Below are 19,730 nucleotides of genomic sequence, written 5' to 3'. Positions count from 1 at the left end.
TACAGAAATGGGGGAAAGCACAGGAATTTGCAATACAGAACACTTATTCTAATATGCAAGAACTTCAAAAAATACCCTCCTGCTTAAATGCTTGCTGTGTCAACAGAGAACCAAAGAACTAACAAAAGTTAACTTATCATAAGGCACCAGTTACAGAAATGTCTCAGCTTTGTTTTCAGCATTAGCATTTGTAGTCAGCGAGTATCCAGGACAACAGACAATCAAATGCAGCAGCAAACACATTATTCCCTTGCATATATTTAAGGAGAGAAAAAGTCGTTTTAATCACATGTGCTGCAAATCCTTGGCCATCACAGAAATTGGCCATTTGACACAGTTCAACACTTCCTTTTTCAAGGCGTGTGCTTACAATTCACTTCTTTGTATTTTAATGTTAAATTCAAAATGAAGAAATAATCCATACATGTCCAACTAATTAAAAGATAGAATCTTTCATCTTAAAACTGCCATAATCCAGAACTGGCTTCCCTTTAAAGTCACCTTTCTTCTGGGAGTCTGCACAAATGCTTTCAATGTACCAGTGCAAGGCCAGTTATTATTGAGGAGGGAGTGACGGAGCTTTTACTGATCATTAGGAAAAGTGACTGTGGATCGCACTCACTTAAGTATTTGTTTCACTCTGCTGCCGCAGATTATGAATTAGGAATAATAGCAGTAATCATGTTTCAGAAATTAGGATGTAGCTTTAAAGCCTCTTAACTCCCACTGCACCCGTGTTAGAATCCCAACAAGTTCAATAAATTGCCTCTAACACAATAAGTACAAAGAAAGAAAAAAGAAAATCTGGAATGCTGCTGGTTTCTTAAGATTCATGGAAGTAAGAGAGAAACTAAACAACTAAATTCTGCAGGAAGGTTTGCCTTTGGGTTTATGGTTTAATATAACTTTTAAATGCCCTCTGTTCATTTTATTTCATTTAACAGTCCATGTTAGGAAACCTGAATGCTCTGATTCTTGGTAAATATCTACTGCTTGTTTAGAAAGCATCACAACGTTCTAATGTGCGTGAATGAAGGGGAATAATGGAAAAGTAATCCTAAGTAAAGCACGGTACCGGAAAAAACTCTGACGACCAACGGCCACTAAGGACAAAACAGCTTTGACTAAAAAACACCTGGGTTGTCTGGATTTACATGGGCAAAGAAAAAAATCCCGTGTGTTGCCAGAGGCTCCAATTTGGCCGTTCTTTTCACAAAAAGAAGGGACAAGAAACCGAGTAAAATGCAAGCTGCCGAGAAGAGATCTCTGCTTTTGGCCTCCCATTGCGCTGCTGGGTTGGGTGAATAGCTGTGCAAGCTTAGACAATCTTTGTCCTCTGGTAAAGAACAGGTCAGAAACAAAAAGACATCCATTTGCGGTGTCAGAGATCATGGGAAGTTTGTCACTTTGACAGAGCTTCCCTTCATAAACCACTTTCAGAACGGCTTGGCAGCACCAGCAAAATGTCTTTCAAGGGGGCAGAAAGAGCAAATGAACGTTCAGATTAGAGCATTTTTACTAATGCTTTCAATTGTTTGTCTTCAGTATACGAAACAAATCTGGAAGGGGTACATAATACATAGGAAATCCCTCCTGCCCTCTTCATATCTGTGGACCAATGCGAAAAGTACTTCAGTGTCAAATTTTTGAGTTTCATTTTGAGGTGGTTGGAGTTAGAAAGTGGTAACTTATAAAACTTTAAAAATGCATATGAAGGTGTCTGGTGCTATAATTTTGTACTATTTCATTTTCTCCGTATAACTAAAGATCTAGAATAGAATCTCTATGAAAGCTGCAATTCACTCTGTTTTATTTGCTTGTAAAAGTACCCAAAAATCCTGTCACTTTTCCAGCACTAGTAGGTAACGCTGCACTGCGAAAGTCTCCACAAGAAATATCCACTCTTGTAATGTTTCAGAACTCCACTATAAAATTACAAATTGGGATAATGGACTTGGAAAAATTGTCTTAATTTTTCTTTATAAAGTTTTTTCTGCACCATAAATGCACATGCTCTCAACAGACTTTAATCATTTGTGATGTTCTGGGTAATTCCAGTAAGTCATTTAGCCATGTTTTTGATGAGATTAGGAGGGAATATAATGGCAACAAGTACAGAATAATGATCTATTTGCTGTGCGGTAATGTATGTCACACTGGTTACAGAATGCCTTCAGTAATTTCACCACTCGAAGGTCTGCATTGAACAATCCAAACGATTGACTCAGTCCATGAAGTTGACTGAGACTGAGGCCGTTCCCAGCGGAGCCGCTTGTTCTGAGGGTTTCGTGTGGCCGGGGGCCCGAGCGGCACGGGGAGCAGCGCTGGGGCCGCTCAGCACCCGCCGGCTCAGCTGCGCAGCAGCGCTTGTGCTTCTGTGCTGCAAAGGGCAGCGGTGCTGGGGCTGTTCCACAGCAAACAGGGTGTCTGGGGCCATCGTAAGCCAAGATCCTAAGGTACTCTCAAATATGTCTATTTTTTTTCTTCCTTGATGCAGTACCGACACGCCTCTGAGCTGCATGTCGATGCAAAAGTTTATAGAGCAAGACTTCAATCCAAACCCAAGAAACAATGAGCTCAAAGACCTGCTGAGTTATGCCATATATTGTAGTATACAAAGTTTTAAGCAAGATATCTCAGTGTGATGATAATGAAAATTTAGGTCAAATCAATGCAGTAAGAATCTCTTTACTTTCAAGCTCCTTCATTAACTGGAATTCTAAAGAAACATTCCAAATATGAGAGAAAATATGGATTGCAACTAAACTTCATTACCACTTAGCACCTTTCTTCTTGAAAACATGGTCACAGGAAGGATCAGAGATCAGCAGAGAGCTAATTCACAGAGCAAAGAGAGATAGAGCGCATATGCCCATCCTCCCTAAACCTCCAGAAGTTGACGGCCTCAGCTCCAGGGTCTGGAGCACCTTGGACTGAGAGAGAAGCATCAGTTCCCTGGCAGAAAGGGGATGTCATGCTGCAATACGTACGCGTATCTAACACTTGCCTCTCTGCACGCAGAACTGCACAGGCCCGGGTGGCAGCACCCTGCTGGAGAGCAGTGCGGACAGAGGAGGTGCCACACGTCACTGCATGTGGGGTCTTTATTACAGGTTACAGCTTTAATTCTCTCCTATTAATCACTAACCACGCACATAAGAAACCAGAGTTAGCCTCTGTCACAAACCAGTATCAGGACTGTGTGCAGCGCAGTAATCTGCTCTTTCCCCTGTTGTTTTTCCACTCTTCCCCCAAAAGCAGTAAAATCTCACAATAACCACATAGTGCAGTCCAAATAAAACTAATTCTGTGTCCCAATATAAGCAAATTTTCTGCTTTTTATAGTTACAGAAAGGTAAGGAAAAGACTTGTGCATATACCTGAAATGTTACAAAATTCAAATACCTATGCATTAAAAATATAGTTGCAGCAAAATGCACATCTGCATTGATCTACAGCACAGAACACAGCCATCCACTGCCTGCCAACGTGCCTGAACCAGACCCTTTTCTTTTATAAATATACAGATCTCGAATTTGTAAATAAACTATGTATCATTTGTATGCGTGTATATATATATATATATATCTGCATATATGTACACATATATTAAAGATATGGATGAATAGAAAATACAGAAATATATACCTAAATTAAAATCGCAGTGGAAATTTTCATCACAAAAGCAATATGTATCTAAGCATGAGAAAGATCTGCACTGTGTTCTAATACAAGACTGAGAAATAAGAAGCCCGGGACATCAGAACCACTGGAAATGCCACCATATTTCCTCTAAAGCTCCAAGGTGCACTTTTTCCTTGCCTTCAATGACATAAACACGTAACCGCAGATACATCACCAAAACATTATTTAAAACTCAAAATAATAATCTTCCTCTTGCCTTTCCCTTAGGGAGAAAAACTGAGGAAGTGAAAACCACATACAACTTGATGCTCTCCAGGAAAGTATTTATTTTACCAGTGGAGATTATTTAACAGCCTAATGAGACCGCTTTCCTACTGAATGTTACAGCCCTGTGAAACATCTTGTTAAATCTCACTGTAAGCTTAACCGTTTGTGTTTTGGTACAACAAAGCACAGAATCAGGCACAGCTCGATGAGCTGAGCAAAAACACCAAGTAGGAGGAAACGAAGATACAAAACCAATATCAGTCAACCAAGACAACTCATTAAAAATACATATAATAACTAATTTTTTCTATTTGAAATGGCTTTCTCTTAGTGTTGCACTATTTGCACTAGGAAATCCTAAATATTTCTCATTCTGAAATAAAGAATAGTTCTAATTTGCAAGAACCCATGTACTGTCTATCCTCATTTGACATCCAGCAATATTTGTTTCATACCGCTCATTTTAGTGCCAAAATTCCAGATATAGAAAAAGTTATAATGCAACTTACGTAAATTATTTGGAGGAGGTCTTGTCTCCATGTTTTCATAATGTTGCACGTGTACTACAATGTTCAGATCTCTTTCCATATGATCTGTTGTACAAGGACCTTGAGGTCGCATAACATCAGCAAGAGCCCTGGAAACCAAAGAAAATCAGAGTGAACCTGTTGCGAAATCTGTAAGGCGTTACCAATATATTTCCCTTTTGTTTCGGTTTGAGATGCAGTCCGTCGTCATGTCTGCTGGAGAAACCAGCTCGATTCACAGCAAAATCACAGAATCAGATTCATTGCGAGACTTGGCGCCTCGGGCTCTTTTTAGGTTGTCTTAGACAGTGTGCTACCAGGAATACACAGAAACACATCGAGTTCTTTAGCTGTCTTGGCTTTGTAGGAACACAATTGAAGCTTGTTGAGGCTTGTTGAGCTCTGCCATCGCATGTGCTCAGCCACATTGCCATCTCGGTTAAGCTGAGCACCTCAGCACCCTGCCCCTGGCTACAGCTATCACCAACTAACTAGCTATCTTCACATCTGCATTACCAGCAGGGCCTGTCCAAGTAAATCCTCACACTCGCATTTGCGCAGAGCACTACACAATGTGGTGTCTTGGCCATTTTCATCCAAAAATGTCACCAAAGTTGAAAGGTCACCTGATTTTCATGTAGAAATCCAGCAGGCATAAGTACTCTTCATGATGAGGGATTTAAGCTTTTCTCATCCAGAACGGGAGATGGAAAACGTCTTTTCTAATGCCTGTGAGCGTCCTAGTCCTTAAGATGGAGCAAAGCTTGCACAGGAACACTCCTCTCTGCTTTGAAGCCAGTTCAGAGCCAGGATGAAAGCTTTATGCTGGCAAAGAGGGACCAAGTAAAAGGATTCCTAACAGTTAGGCCAGGCCCAACCTGATTCTGGTTGCGGATTATTTCTGCAGAGCTGCAGGTAGTAACTATCTGAGACAGAGACAGATTCATCCCACTCTGGTGTATTTTCTAAGGACTAGCTTCACTGCCGAGCATCCTGCTGAGCCTAAGTCCATTCTTAGGCATACAGAGTAGTGCACACACCTGGATCAGCCTTGTGGAGGTAGAGACTAAGTTCTAAGCTCTGAAACTCTCAGCATGGCAACACAGAACTCTGTGTGTGACTGCGGGCTGTGGAGTTTCAGCGCTGGCTCCTGCAGGCGCAGGATGAGCCTGCGAGTCCGTGCCAGGGAGCTGAACTGCTGTGCCGCACAAAATAACTGGCCCACCTGCAGAAGCAGTTGCCTCGGGCAAAGGAAAGCCATGGTGTGTGTTACCCGCGTCGCTTCTGTTGAGGTCAGTGCATCACTGACCATTATTTGCCTCCTTTTTGCTTTACTCGTTTGAATTTTTAGAGCCCTTGAGCTATTTCTTTAAAGGGAATGGGCACTGTGCCCAGTTTAGTTTAATTTTCTGCAAAATTATATACAGTGTCCCAGATACTGCATCAAGAAAGACTAGTTTATAAACTAATAAATAAAAATAAACGCATTCACTGGTGAAAGCCATGGCAAGCGCTGTCTAGCTCCTCCACTGTACTTCTGTGACGTGCTGATTTCTTGATCAAGAAGCACTGCCCTTTTAAATATTAAAAAGTAGCTTCATTTAAGTTACAGACAGAAAGGAGTGCATTCAGATTGCAGGAACATTGCTTTGGTACACAGCCGAATGATACTGATGTTTCATTGTGTTTATGGCTGGCCTTATGTTATTAAAATATTAGTTACAGCTGTGATCAACATGTTACAGAATACACTGTTGATACTGTAAAAGGTCAGAAGACAGTAACCGAATGATTAATGGTATCAGAGCAGTGCTCCCATTTGAAGCAGTGCTTATACAGCAGAAAGAGCAGAGCTGGCCTACATAGCAGAATAATAAAAATTCAAGAGAAGAGATCTCACAGAGGTATGTAGAAAATGATGCCAAAGGAAAGCATTATGTTGCAAAACATAGTTTAAAATAAGTGGGGACCAAAGCCATTAATACCTAGTCAATTTATGCAAATATGTCTCTATACAAAGGAAATTACTAACATCAATATTAATTCTAATTCCAGAGGCAGGTGGACACATTTCTGAGAAGGGAGGAAAAGCAAATGAAAGCTCCGAACTTCAATGGAGGAGTCAGAACTGCGACACCTCGTAGTACACGGATTAGTATTTCCCAGCTTTGTGAGAGCAGGTTTTCACAAATGCTTTCCTCGTTGCCCTTAATCTGATGGTAAATACTGGACACTGTGCACTTCAAGTAACACCCCATATGATAGCAGATTAACTACTGCCTGTCTGTGAAAACGCCAACTAAGTTTTCTCACCATTTCAGGGTGCCTTTTTTCAAAGGGGTTTTCAGGAATTAGCTGTCCAGTTCCCACTATATTAAGAAAAAAGGAACTATTGCCCATCAAGTTGTATTTTTAACAACACAGCACCTGTTTATCCTATGTTAGCCACCGTTGTACAATCTTCTCAGGGCAGAAGAGCTCATGTAACACAGAGCTGGTCATTATCTTCCACTGATGTCTGGGAGAGTTATAAACGTGTAGCAGCTTGTGTCACTGAAGTACAAAGGAAATGCTGTACCTGCATTTTGTTCTTTTAGGGATTTGCCATATAATGAAACGCATAAAGGGAGGTTTGTGCCCAGTATGTGACAAAATACTTAAATAGACATTTACTTCAAAAAATTCTACATAGGCCACCAGGCTGTTATAATGCCTTCATGTGTTTGTCTCACCTGAATATCGTCATTTAGATCTTGTTAATTATCTGTAAAAATTGTTGGAGCGGATATCATTGAAAAATTATATGTATGTAGAGGGTCTTTATCTACACCTTTACTATCCTGAATGATTTTTTTTTTAGGAAATGCAAAGGACAAGATAAACTTCTAATCAAGTAACAATATCATTAGGTTTTGTGTATTGATACAGACTGCAGCACTACAAAAACGGATAAATGTTACCTACATGGGAGTTCATGGCCCAGAACTACCCAAGTATTACCAAACTTAAGCACTTCTCTTGCCATAAGACAATGTAATGGATATGTAATACTATTTTGGGATGTTATACACCATGTGGAGCCAGGCATTTCCCTTAGGAGTACAAGTTTGAAGAAGCTGAAACACATGTTATTTCATGAAAGGTCACTTGTCATATTTTGCCTCCAAAACCAGGTCAAAACCAATAAGGGAAATAATTCCACGCAGAGGATCCAGGATTTTGGCAAGTGAGCCTGGTTTTGGCCCCAGGTACCTGCCTTTTGAATGGTCAACAAAAGTCTTAACTCGTGAGGTCAGCACATTGTGAAGGAATTAAAGAAGAGCTCAGATGGTTCAGGACATTTAGGGGCTACAGTCAGAAGTGTTGCTTCGAAAAACCAGGAGCTATAGTGTTCCTGCATGACTGTAAATATTGTCCTTTCAGGTCCTGGCTTGTTTGCGCTTTCTCCACGAGGATTAGGGAAGAAGGCAAAGGTGTGGTTTTATTTACAGACAAATCTCCTGCACGAAACAGAAGTAAAGCTTTTCCCTTTCCACTCATTTTAAAGAGAGGGTTCTCCAGTTTGATGGGGCCTGGGAGTCCCATTGATATCGATTTAAGCAGTGAGAACATGCTGCTCTCAACAGCTTGCAGGGCTGCTCCCGCAGGCTGATCAGCTCTGTCACCTTTTAGCACAATCCTGCCTCCGTCACTGCCTTGGCCATAGTTGATCCCATCTACCATCTTACTCCTTCATTCTCTTGGAAAGCAGGATGCTAAAGGAAGACTTACACTGCTTGGATATGACCGTTACTGCTTAGTTCTTGGACACTGTAGCTGAAGGGAGTATTTATCTCCCTTTAATGTCAAGTAATGCATTTAAAAACTAGGAGAATGATATAAACAAAACATTATCATAGGATGTCTAAAGGCAAATGTGCCATGTAGCGTTAATAGTGTACTCCCCTCTCCATTTTCATCTTCCAGATGCACAGTTGCATGCCAACAGTAAGAGTGTTCCACTGAAAAGCACTGATCGAACCAGAAAGAAAATGTCAACAGTGCCACACTTGGCCTTTTTTCTCCAAACAAAAGGAAGTAACAAGCTCTCTAAAAAAGGCAAATTTTGCTCTTTTTTTTCCTAAAAGGACTTGTCCAATAGAGATTTTTTTTTCCTATGGATTGTTTTCACTAAATAAATGCAGCTCCCCAATGTGTTTTCATTGTCAAATATTTCAGGAAAATTCAGTGAAATTAATGGAGTGTTCTTGGTTTGTTTTGATATAGTAGTAAACAAAATGTAATGAAAACAAGTGTATAGAAACTACACTGGCCTAGCCTGTGAAGTTTCTTTGTTAACAGGGTGCCACTTGCACACACACCAGTGTCTGTCTTCAACAGCACATCCGCTGACTCCAAGATGAAATAATGCAAGGAATTAATAAGTGTGGCACAGTTTTGCTTCCTATTTATAAGTCAGCGTTCTTATTCCCATGTGTCAGGTCTCTTCATATTTTTAGTAAATCAGAAGTGGAAATATATAATTTACACCAGTTGTATTCTGTTCACTTTTTTCAAAAATCACCCCTCATAAAAAAAAAAAAAAAGATTTGGTTTACATTATGCATCGTCTTTTGTTATAACCAGGACTGTCCCTTCCATAGGGGAGTTTGTTCAGAGGAACGAAGAGGATTCAAGTGTTTCATGTGGCCATTGGTGAGGGAAGGGAAGGGAAGGGAAGGGAAGGGAAGGGAAGGGAAGGGAAGGGAAGGGAAGGGAAGGGAAGGGAAGGGAAGGGAAGGGAAGGGAAGGGAAGGGAAGGGAAGGGAAGGGAAGGGAAGGGAAGGGAAGGGAAGGGAAGGGAAAGGAAGGGAAGGGAAGGGAGAGGGGACGATCTGAGCTCAGAGATGACAGATCAGCCTCTCTGTGTTTCTTGTTGCCAGCCAAAATGGAGTAACACTTAGTACTTCTGGTTTGGCCCACTGAACAGCCTCAGGGCTTTGCACTTTTGCTACTTAATAAGGTTCAGTTCAGAAAAAAAAAATCATAAGTGTTCTTTTTTTTCGTATTATAGTGATAAGTGTTATAAAAGAAGGTGAACCTGATTATAAGCTATGTATTATGTTGATTGTTGGTACTATTAACTGTTTAAACAGATAAATTATTTCTTAAGCATCGCAGCCTTTTTTTTCAGAACATAAGTAGTGTAAAATGACCTAGGATTGAATATTTTAGCTAAACACACATTCGAGGACAAGATGTTACTTCAATTCTTCACTCGATGAACAGATTTTTGGATTGCCAAAGGGATTTACAAATCTAATTCATTTTGGAATTAAAGGTAAGCCCACCCCACAGCTGTAAAAGGAGTGTGAGAACTTTAAACAAAAAGAAAAAAAAAAGGCAGCTCTGGAGCTGCTTTTTCAGAACATGACTAGCTATTATGTGTACTGAGTGGGCGACTGTTGTTCCATGTGATCATGACTTCTCAAGTTTCTATATAATACTGACTTGAACATTTGCATGGCGAGAAAAGTGCAAGATCTCAGACACTGTTAAGTAATCAGAGTACCCGATGACCTTTTCTAAGAACCACTTCAGAAACCTAATCTTCATGCACACAGGACTGAAGGATTTCAGAATGATTTTCCAATCCCCTATAATTCTATCTCCATTAACTAAGACAGAATATTTCATACCTGTATTTTAGATAGCAAATATTTGTATCCACAGAAGCAGGACCTATTTGAGCCATATATAAGCAGAGATGGCTACAACTTTGCTCTGTCCTGGTTTTTTAACTGTTGTGAGCCCTGCCTCTTTGCCTGCATGAAGACATTACAGAAAGAGGCTGAAGCAAGGGAGAGCTTTTTCCAAACAAGCTCTCTAGTTTAAGAGTAAGATTTTAAAAATAAATTGAGCCCCAGGTATTCCTTTTCTCAATTTAGTAGTTGAGAATATTCAAAATGTTGAAAGGATGATTAAATCTTGCCTGACGAAAACCTTCTTTGCAGAAGCATCACTGACATACAACGCTAAGTTGACTAAAATTTCTGCAATGTGCTGCGTTCCTCGGTAGTAAAAGCATATCCACATCAGCCAGTTTATAAATAGCAGATAATTGCTAGTGAACTGGCAATGCACTTGCAGGAGTATTTGTGTGGCTTTCTCTGTTCATTTCAGGATAAACAGTTAATCAAAAAGTCATGCAGAAACTTTGGTAAAAAATAAGGCTCCAGGTGTTGAGTTGATCTCTTGGACTGTCTTTCAAAGGATGACTCTTCATCTAAGCTTTAAAGATTGTGAACCACACCATTACCAGTCAGGACAAAAGGAAGCTTTCTGCCGCGCTGCACATCCAGGAGAAGGTTTCCTTTTAATTGCAGTATCATCACTAAAGTTGCCCAACATGCTGGAATCTTATTTAGACTCTTTAATGGAGCTGTTTGCCTTTTTTAATGCCTTTCCCCCCATCTGCTTTACTTTCATGTGCCTGGGATTAGCATAAAGGATCAGACAGACTGCAAACTTGACAAATGTGTTATGTCTTGATTTTGAACTGCTGTGACACTCTGGTTTTGGAAGATGCTGTTAAAGCCATCAGGCTCTGTCCTGAGTTGCCCACCTGCCTCTCCACCACTAGGCAGCCCGTATCTGGAGTAGATGGCACGCAGCATGCCTGACTCTGGGTGGGGGAGGTTCTCTTTGATGTAACTCAGCTATTACACTGTGGATACAGAGTATAACGCACACATATATGGATGAGACAAGACTTTCACATGCCATTTTTTACCTCTCAACAGCAACTGAAAAAAATCTTAAGAAATTCTACAGTAGCTTTTCCTTTTTGTGTCTCCCTCTCCCCTTTTACCCTGGCTCATTTTCACAGCTTAGAAATTTTACAAATAGCTCACACACTTGCAAGGATTGGGGGAGTAGGGAAGGTCCTGCCAAAACCATTTTGCAGCTGGAGAGGGAGGGTGAGATGACATTTGTTTACATCCTTCTGTTGAGAACGAAAAACCTTTTACAAGCTTTGAAACAGTTGGAAGAAACAACCCATTGAGCTTTCTATAATTCAGTGTTGCTGTTTTCAGGATTGTTTTCCTGGTCATGCACAGTATATCCAGGGATACTTGCTGGATCTTGCTGGGGAGAGGGTCAGACACTGCAAGATAAAAATGGACTGCTGTCTGGGCAGACTCCACAATTATTTCTAGTCTTCCTCAGTATGCCTGTACTTTGGTAACCTGGGCTTGGGGAACCACAGGAGCTCTGCTCTCCCAGGTTGGTCTCTCAGTCGCCTTGCAGGGCAATGCAGCCTGCCTGGCAGGAGTTGTTTGTTTAGCAGGAACACACGGGCTCATCTCTCGTCTTTAGGGGCAGGGAGGGGAAGTAGCGGGGAAGGGAGGCCCTGCTGCCTGGCACTCAGCCTTACCTGGACATGTGCTCCCGCTGGGGTCTGTGTGCCTTCTCCAGCCCTAGTTTGGTGAAGATCCCCACCAGCACCATGACTGCCACAACCCCACAGATGATGTAGACAATGAGGTTGGTTTTATCCCTGGTAGGGTCGTGCAGAGGGTCATCTATGCGGGAAGGAGGCTTCCCAGTGTTCATCCACAACGGCGTTTCATAGTTTGTGCAGGTGCTCTGATCCAGTCTTGTCTTCTTGAACTTGCAGCAAAACCTGAAGCCACAAGTGCCGCAGCAGAAGATGAACTCCCCCGAGCTGCAGTTAAAGGGGGGGTCCCACTGCCCCATCACGTCAAAGTAGCCCCTGCAGAAGTCCGGTGTGGGAGGTGGCTCGGAAGGGTCTAACTGTTCCCCAAGGCTGGAGTGGTTTCCTCCTGAGAGCACCACGAAGCTCCCCAGCTGCTGGCCAGCTTTCTCCTGAGCCCGACACACCAGCGTGAGAAGGTCCGCCACCAAGTAGCCGAAGAGCAGCCGAATAAAGCCTTCCATTCTGCCGCCCAGCCCCGGCTCAGCGATGCCGCCGCCGCCGCTCGAGCTGCCGGATGCCGCGCCGCGCCGGGAGCTGCACATAAAGGGGCTCCGTCAGGGGCCGGGGCCGCGCTCCTCCAGCACCGCGGACAGCGCGGCCGGGCCGGGGCCGCCGGGCAGCGCCCGCCGGGCAGCGCCCGCAGCTCGTCCCGCTCCGCCCCGAGCCGCGCGGCACTTGTGGAGCGGAGCGCGCGGGAGGAGGAGGAGGGCGCGGGGCGGAGGTGGCGGCGGGAGCGCAGGCAGCGCAGGCAGCGCAGGCAGCACCGGCACCGCGCTGGGGCTGGGGAGGGGGCGTGGAGGGGCCGCGAGGCGGGAGGGCTGGGGCGAGGGCGCTGCAGGGGCGGGAAGCGGGAGAGAGGGCGAGCGAGCAGCCTCCCCGCGCCGCCTGGTGCCGGCGTGCAGGCGCCCGGGCACCCACCTTCCGCTCCCCAGCGGAGCCCGGCGCGGTCTCTCGCACAACTCCCTCAGCCAGCCACGGCGCCCGCCGAGCTCCGCCTGGGGCCGGGCGAGCCCGCGGGAGGCGACGGCTGCCAGGGCAGAGCGCGGGAGGCTGGACGGGCTCGCCGCGGCATCCAGCCGGCGGGGCCGGGCGGCCGCCGCGGGGAAACGCGCCTTGGCGGGCAGCGTGCGGGTGAGGGCGAGGCTGCCCGGCCGGTCCGCCGAGGCGCCCGGGGGAGGCTGCGCGCAGAGACCCAGCGCTCCCCGTCGGCCTCTCCCCCGCCCCCCGAGCGCCCCTGTCGGAAGCCCCCCCAGCGGCCTCCCCTCCCGAGCAGCCCGTCTGTGGGGGCTCTTCCCCCCTCCCCTCAGCCCCGCCGCGGGGCCGGCCCCGCTCCCCGCCATCCCTTACATAAGACACTTCCCGCCCAGGCGGACGCTCCCCACAGGTGCGTCTCCAAAAGCGCGGGAGCGTCCCCTCCCGTCCCCTCCCGCTGAGGGGGATAACGGCCAGGGCGGGGGAGACGGAGCGGGGGCGGCCTCACCCCGCACGGGCACCCGCGGGCTCCGGCCAAGGCGGGCGGCTCGGGGAGGAACGCAGGGCGCCGCTCTGCCGATGAGCGGAGCGCTCCCGCTGCCGCTGGCTGCTCCCCCGGCAGGCTGGCGCCCTCCGGAGAAGCGCTTACCTGCGAGGCGAAGGCGGGTCCGCCCGGCGGAGCGGTGTCCATGGGGCCGCGCGGCCCCTAAGCCATGGGCGGGAGCGGGCGCTGCCCTCGGCCCGGCGCGCTGCGCACAGGTGCGGGTCAGTCGTACCGCGCGCTCCGGAGCGGGGCTGCGTTTGTGTCTGCTGCACATGAGCTGCCCCTCCGCATCGTTTGTTCAAAACCCTTGTCAGAATGTCAGTCAGGCTGCCTTCAGAGGACGCGCTGAGGCTGCGGGTTGTTTGCGAGACACAGAATTAAAATAACTTCCCCCAAACAGAGAACTGACTCTGCGAAAGACTTTTTAGTAATTCGCTCCCCATCCCTGTCATTTAACTCTCTCACCTCCGTCTATTGCTTTGGCGGTAACCTGTGCAAGTAGCGATAGTATTATCCTGAATACTATGCTGCCACCAAATGTAGGAAATGAGCCCGTTATGGCGTGTTTTAACCGCGGGCTGGTGCTCAGAGCAGCCTCCAGCTTCCCCGGGGTCACGGCCGCGGGGCTCCCGCGGTCCCTGGGCCGAGGGGCCGGTGCGGGGGCCGGTCCCTGCCCGCCCCCGCCCGCCCGGGCTGTGCTGCTGCCGCACTTGAGGAACTTCGGCCAGTTACATGCGGAGCCGTCAAGCGGGAAATGCACAGAAAGGTGAGGCAGAGGTCAAAGCAGACGTCTGGAATCGGATAGGGCTGCAGTTGGCTAATTGCGATCCTTTGCCTTCTCTTAAAAATAGACTCCAAGTACAGTGATGATTCCACTGAACAGCCTGACAGTAAGCCTTGCGTCTTTGTCCTGGGAGGAGGTTAGAAAGACCCTTTATTTCTTAGCGGAGAAAAACAATCAGTCCCAGCCAAACCCAGCCTTTTTGGGTTTTAATATTTAATACTTAAAACTTCCACCTCATCAACATCCCCTTTCAAGTCTCCTCTGAAATCATATCATTCCTCCCTTGTGTATACGTCTCTCTCCTATTATTTATTATTTAACACTTTGTGATGCAGTTTGTGCTGAAAACTCTGCATGAAATGAATCTGTTCCATACTTATTGCATCTGGAGACGTTTAAGGTCCAGTCCTGTCAGACATGTAAGATTATGCAAGTTTCCCTGTTGATCTGACTGCTAAAAAGCTGCTTAAATATTTTGCATGATTAGTGCTATACATATGCAGAAATAATAAGATCAAAAACTTATTTATTTTATGGACTATTAATCCTGACTAAGTATGGTACGAGTTTCTCGTTTCATCGAGTTCCTGGAGTTTTCCTTAAGAATTCCCCTATATCAAAAATAAAAGCCCAAAGGATTTAGGGTAGAATTTGTGGGATTTAGGTCCATGCGATCAGAATCTGACCCTGAGTGGCACGTGCTGGGACTGAGAGCCCAGACCTGGGGAAAGCAGGAGAGTCATTAAAGCTCCTTGGGAAAAAAATGTTTCCTATGGCACCATAAGACCTTGGATCAGACCCACAGAACCCACAACCCACAAATCACGTTACCCTAATCATAAGTTACTCCTCCAGCTGTTATGCTCTCTGTGCCTGTTAGTCGTATTAGCAGAGAAGTTATTTTAGCCGCACCATGTCTTAGAATTCTAATAAGGAACTAGAATTGTTTTAGACCAGTGCACAAACCCTTTTTACTAGACCTGTAGCAGTGTGTTTTAATGGCTTCAGAGTATGGAGTTGTAAGGCCACCTGTGTGATCAAAATATAAAACCTTCAAGTATAATAATGGAAACAGGAAAACTAGTTGAGAGGAACGGGTATCACACATAGTACTGATCCACATCTGGGGTCATGATGTGATTTTTTTATAAAGCTTTTCTCAATGAAGTCAGTCAATAAACTTCTAATTTATTTCATTTGTCTTTATCAAGTGAGAAACATGGAAGATTTCCGAGTTTAGCACCATCACCTTCCACTTTCAAGACTTCTCTTTTTGACATTGCTCTAAGGTAAGTAGTAATTACCTACTTTTCTACAGTTTTATCCTATAAGGAATGTATTTTGCCTCTGAAACATTTGAGAAGATCTTTCAACTAGAACCTACAGAGTTGTCTTTACTCAAGCACATATTCATTTAGTTAAGCAAAATAATTAATTGTAGGCACAGACCTTATACAAAATTAAGTATTCCCATTCTATTTTCCTCCAATTTCTTCCACTTGTTTTGACTGAGACTTTCACATGTGGATCAATGCCAATGCTTGTTGTTCAACTTGAAGCTGGAAAAGAGGCTTTTTTTCTGCTAAATCCTATAGCATCCATGTGTAGCCATGTCTCAGTGGAAGTTATATACATGCATATACACATACTCTTTATATGTATTTGTGCATTATACATGTTCAATTATGTGTTTAATTGTATAAACTCTTAGAACTGATTCTTGCAAGGTTTTTAAAATAAATATGGGAGTTTGAAAAAGAGCGAAATTAGGAGTCAGCGTTAATGAATTAACCTGAATGTTGAGACGGTGATGAATCTGAAGAATATAGAACAATTAGAACATACAGGGCAATTGCAGTTATCATTTTCCAAATTCTGTATTTCATTTTTGTTCATAACGACAATGTTGATGCAACCTCGGAGCATTTCCAGGGACTGATTACCTGCTAGAGAGAGTAGTCCTTTGCTCAGCACCGAGTCAGTGGAGCTTTCCAGCCAATCATTAATTCCCCAGAAATGCCATATAGCTCAATCATTGTTATTAACAGACACTGCAGAGCTGTGAAAATCAGTCAAAAAAACAGCTAGACAGGCCTGATCTCAGGCAGTATTGATGGGAAAGGTATTTTGTGATAAGAAAAGTCATGCGGAAACTGAAGTGAAGCAGTCAATATCTGTTTCCTTGGTACTGGTTTCATACTGTAATGGGCTGTTTGGATGTAGAGATATGAAATGACTGCAGCTGGAAGGCAGAAGAGGTGATGGTTCCGCTATAGCAGGCCAACTGGCAGCACGGTCCCAATGGCTTCTAGACGTTTCTTTTAGTTACACAGCTAACACTTCATCAGCCTGTGTTCTTTTACCCAGTAACTGCAGTCATTAGTATCATATTAGTGCAGCAACGTGTGAAATCCCAGCCTGCAGTTTGTTGACACTAAATATACTTCTCCTTTTATGATTATTGAGCATGCATCTTTTAAACTAAATTTTCTCTTTTCATTAAAAAAGATGCACATACAGCATGGGACAGAATGAGCTTGTTCGTATAATTCCATGAGTTCATAGTAACTTTAACTCGAACACCTTATAAACATTGAGTATTTTTTAGTTATTGTCACCAAGTCTGAAAAAAATAACACTTTGCACATAGCAAAGCAATCACCATCAAGAGATCCTAATGAGCCGGGAGGTGCTTCATGAATGAAAAAGCACGAGAGACTCGTTTTCATGGCTCACTGAGGAGGAATATAATTTATTGCAATTCTACAATGTAAAAATTATCATTATCACCGAATATTTTTCTCTTCAGCCTTTTTTGTAAAACCAAAACTGTAGTAACTGCTTGAGTTGGGACAGCCAGTAACCACATGCACATTTGGAGTGGACTTAATGAAATCCCGAGAGTTCTTGTAGCTTCAGTTTAATGCAAAGGAAATTCAGAAAAAATCAGATAAATTTACAAGGTAAAGGGAGCACTTGCAAATGTACAAGAAGGAACATACGTATACTGCACACGTCCTCAGTGTGCGGCGGCGGAAGAAAGTGCCAAAATGTCTAAAGCAGCTCTGAGCTGCATAGCTGAAAAAACGAGTGGTGCCCTCAGGTTTGCCTGTTGCACGACTGTGTCAACAAGGAGAGCTGCCATCAGTTCCTCTCCTTGGCAAAACTGATGTTACTTTGGAGCTGGAATAATACTGCAAGCGCCTGTGAACAAGGTATGTTTCCACTTGTTGTTAATTAGGCTGCTATGCAATTTAGATCTGGCCGGGCTGGCCAGGTGTCTGAGGATTACTGCAGCTGGCAGAGGGGGCTCTGCAGTTCATTCCAAACTTGGGCCAACAAAATCTTTCTGTCTTGTTAACAAAAAAAGAAAAGAAAGGCTACAGAGGATCAAAAAAACCTGAACTGCTTTTGTATCCTTCCAACTGAAAATCCAGCCACCTTTGTTCCCATGAGCTCAACTTTTCAAGGCAGAAAGGAAGCCTTTCTAAACAGACCTAAAATAGCATTAAACGTTTTCAAGGTTAAAGCCAGTATAATGGGCCGTATACTGCGCCTGAGCATAGAGCAGCTGTGCTTGGATGTACAAGAGGAGACACAGCAGAGAAAATTTCCTAATCCTCTGGTGTATCTTAGAACAGCTGGGTTAATATAACCAATACCTCTTCTACAAACTCCTCGGTAACTGATATGAAGAGGTAGACAAGTTTTAGTCTAGAATGTGTGTGCTCCAGGCCTGGGACATGCATGGGTGACAGCCAGGACAGGAAGAAGTCACGGTAGTGAGTCAGTTTTTGTCAGTCAGTTTTAGCACTATTAACCCTCGAGAGCTATACAAGTGAGCTGTACACCTCCAAAGTGAACTTGCTCTTCACAGAAATGTAAAGTTCCTATATTACTTAACTCACAAGAAGATTTTAGTCACCATATATTTTGCACATCTTCCAAAATGTACTGTCAGGCAACTAAAATCGAAAGTTCTTGCTGAACATGAGACCTTTTTAGTGTGCTTCCCTGATAATAAGCCTTAATGATGTCTCTCCTTATCGTTGTCACAACATGCCCATCTGAGGCTTGATGTATTTTGTATCTTACTTATAGTAATAATATATAGATGCAGGAACTTTCAGATTTATGAAGAAGAAAATTTCTCTGACAGTTCCATTTTTAAAGGATGCTAACTGTTAAAAGATGCTCAGGATTTTAAAATGGTAAGTCACAAGACAGATTAAGTAAGAGGCATCAAGAAAGTAATAATGGTCTAAGTTTTGTGATACTTTTTTGATTATATGACACTGCAGTTTTCATGTAGCTATCAGATTCACTTCTGTGATTACCGTGCCTGGCCAAGAGTGTCAGATGGGGCTGCCAAAGGTTAAATATCCGCAGGACAACTCAACATCTACTAAATGCAACAACTGTCTTTCCACTGATCTAAAATGGAAACTGCACTGGGCGATTTTTTTGAAGAGATGCTGAATAATCACAGCTTACACTGAAATCACCAGATGTCTGAGTGGTCAGTACTTCTGAAAACCGGGTCACATATTTGAAAGCCTAATCATGAATTTAGAGACTAAATTTGGGCACATATGTTGAAAAACTGTTGATGTGCAGAAATACATATCCACGTTCCAGACCACACTTTTAGGCAGCTGGTAACAACTGCCCCTTCTTGACTCCACTTGACGGGCGGTGTGAACAGCAGCACTAAAGCTGCTCCAAAGGGATTTGCATCTCTCGTTCTCTGGCATGGTAACAACTGAGAAGAAATAATCTATCAGCCACGTACACTGACAAATAGATCAAAAAACCACAAAGATCTCAAGGTGGAAAAGTAAATGCCATTTCTTGTGTTTTCTTTCTAGAGAGCATTCTGATAATGTTAACAGAATTCAACCTTTTTATTTCTCAGCACAGTGCAACTCTGTTATTCCTACATATACGGAATATCTATCCCTAACATCTATCTAGGTATTCTGCTATACCCATCTTGAGTGAAAAGGCATCAATCCAGTCTCCTTGCTCTTTGCGACAAGTCAATAGCAAACTGAAAAGTAAATGCTGAAAGTAAATAATGTGTAGCAGAACCTTTTATACTTATTTATTTATTTATTTGTTTGTTTATTTATTGTGGTTTTGTAACATATTTGCCTAGAGGGTTTTTTTTATTATTATTGTGGAAGTGCAGTGATCCCATATCTGGATAAATAATGGGACAAATAAAAGGATTATAACTGTAATGTGAAATGCACATTAGGGAGTCTTGAGAAGTGGTGCAAAAAGATGCTGATGGCAGGTTCTAGCGGTAGCTTTTTGTTGTAGTGTTTCTCTAAATCAGCAGATTATCTCTAACCTGCTAGATATAATCTAACGTTAATAGCATATTTAGGAGATCTGCTCCTTAACACATATATAGGAGATAATTGCAGAGTACAATAAGGTTAAAAATACTTTTAATACAAAACTCTAGCACCTGAGAGTACAGTTTTCAGAATGGATTATTCGATC

The 19,730-nt window shown here is 43.7% G+C and overlaps 1 protein-coding gene across 1 annotated transcript in view; it reads right to left on the bottom strand.

Moving 5' to 3' along the window:
* The window catches only part of SHISA9 (shisa family member 9), a 182,840-nt gene extending 170,363 nt beyond the window's left edge, over window positions 1-12,477 (bottom strand). Inside the window, exons 1-2 of the mRNA XM_080353861.1 lie at window positions 11,857-12,477; window positions 4,422-4,549 (exon numbers count right to left, since the gene is read on the bottom strand). Coding sequence (XP_080209987.1) covers window positions 4,422-4,549; window positions 11,857-12,461 — 733 coding nt within the window. The 5' untranslated portion in view covers window positions 12,462-12,477. The remainder of the gene's footprint in view (window positions 1-4,421; window positions 4,550-11,856) is intronic.
* Between the last annotated feature and the right edge of the window lie 7,253 nt (window positions 12,478-19,730).

This window comes from Nesoenas mayeri (genome assembly GCF_963082525.1).
Source record: "Nesoenas mayeri genome assembly, chromosome: 15".
Taxonomy (NCBI): domain Eukaryota; kingdom Metazoa; phylum Chordata; class Aves; order Columbiformes; family Columbidae; genus Nesoenas; species Nesoenas mayeri.
This window is presented reverse-complemented; position numbering and strand designations above follow the sequence as displayed.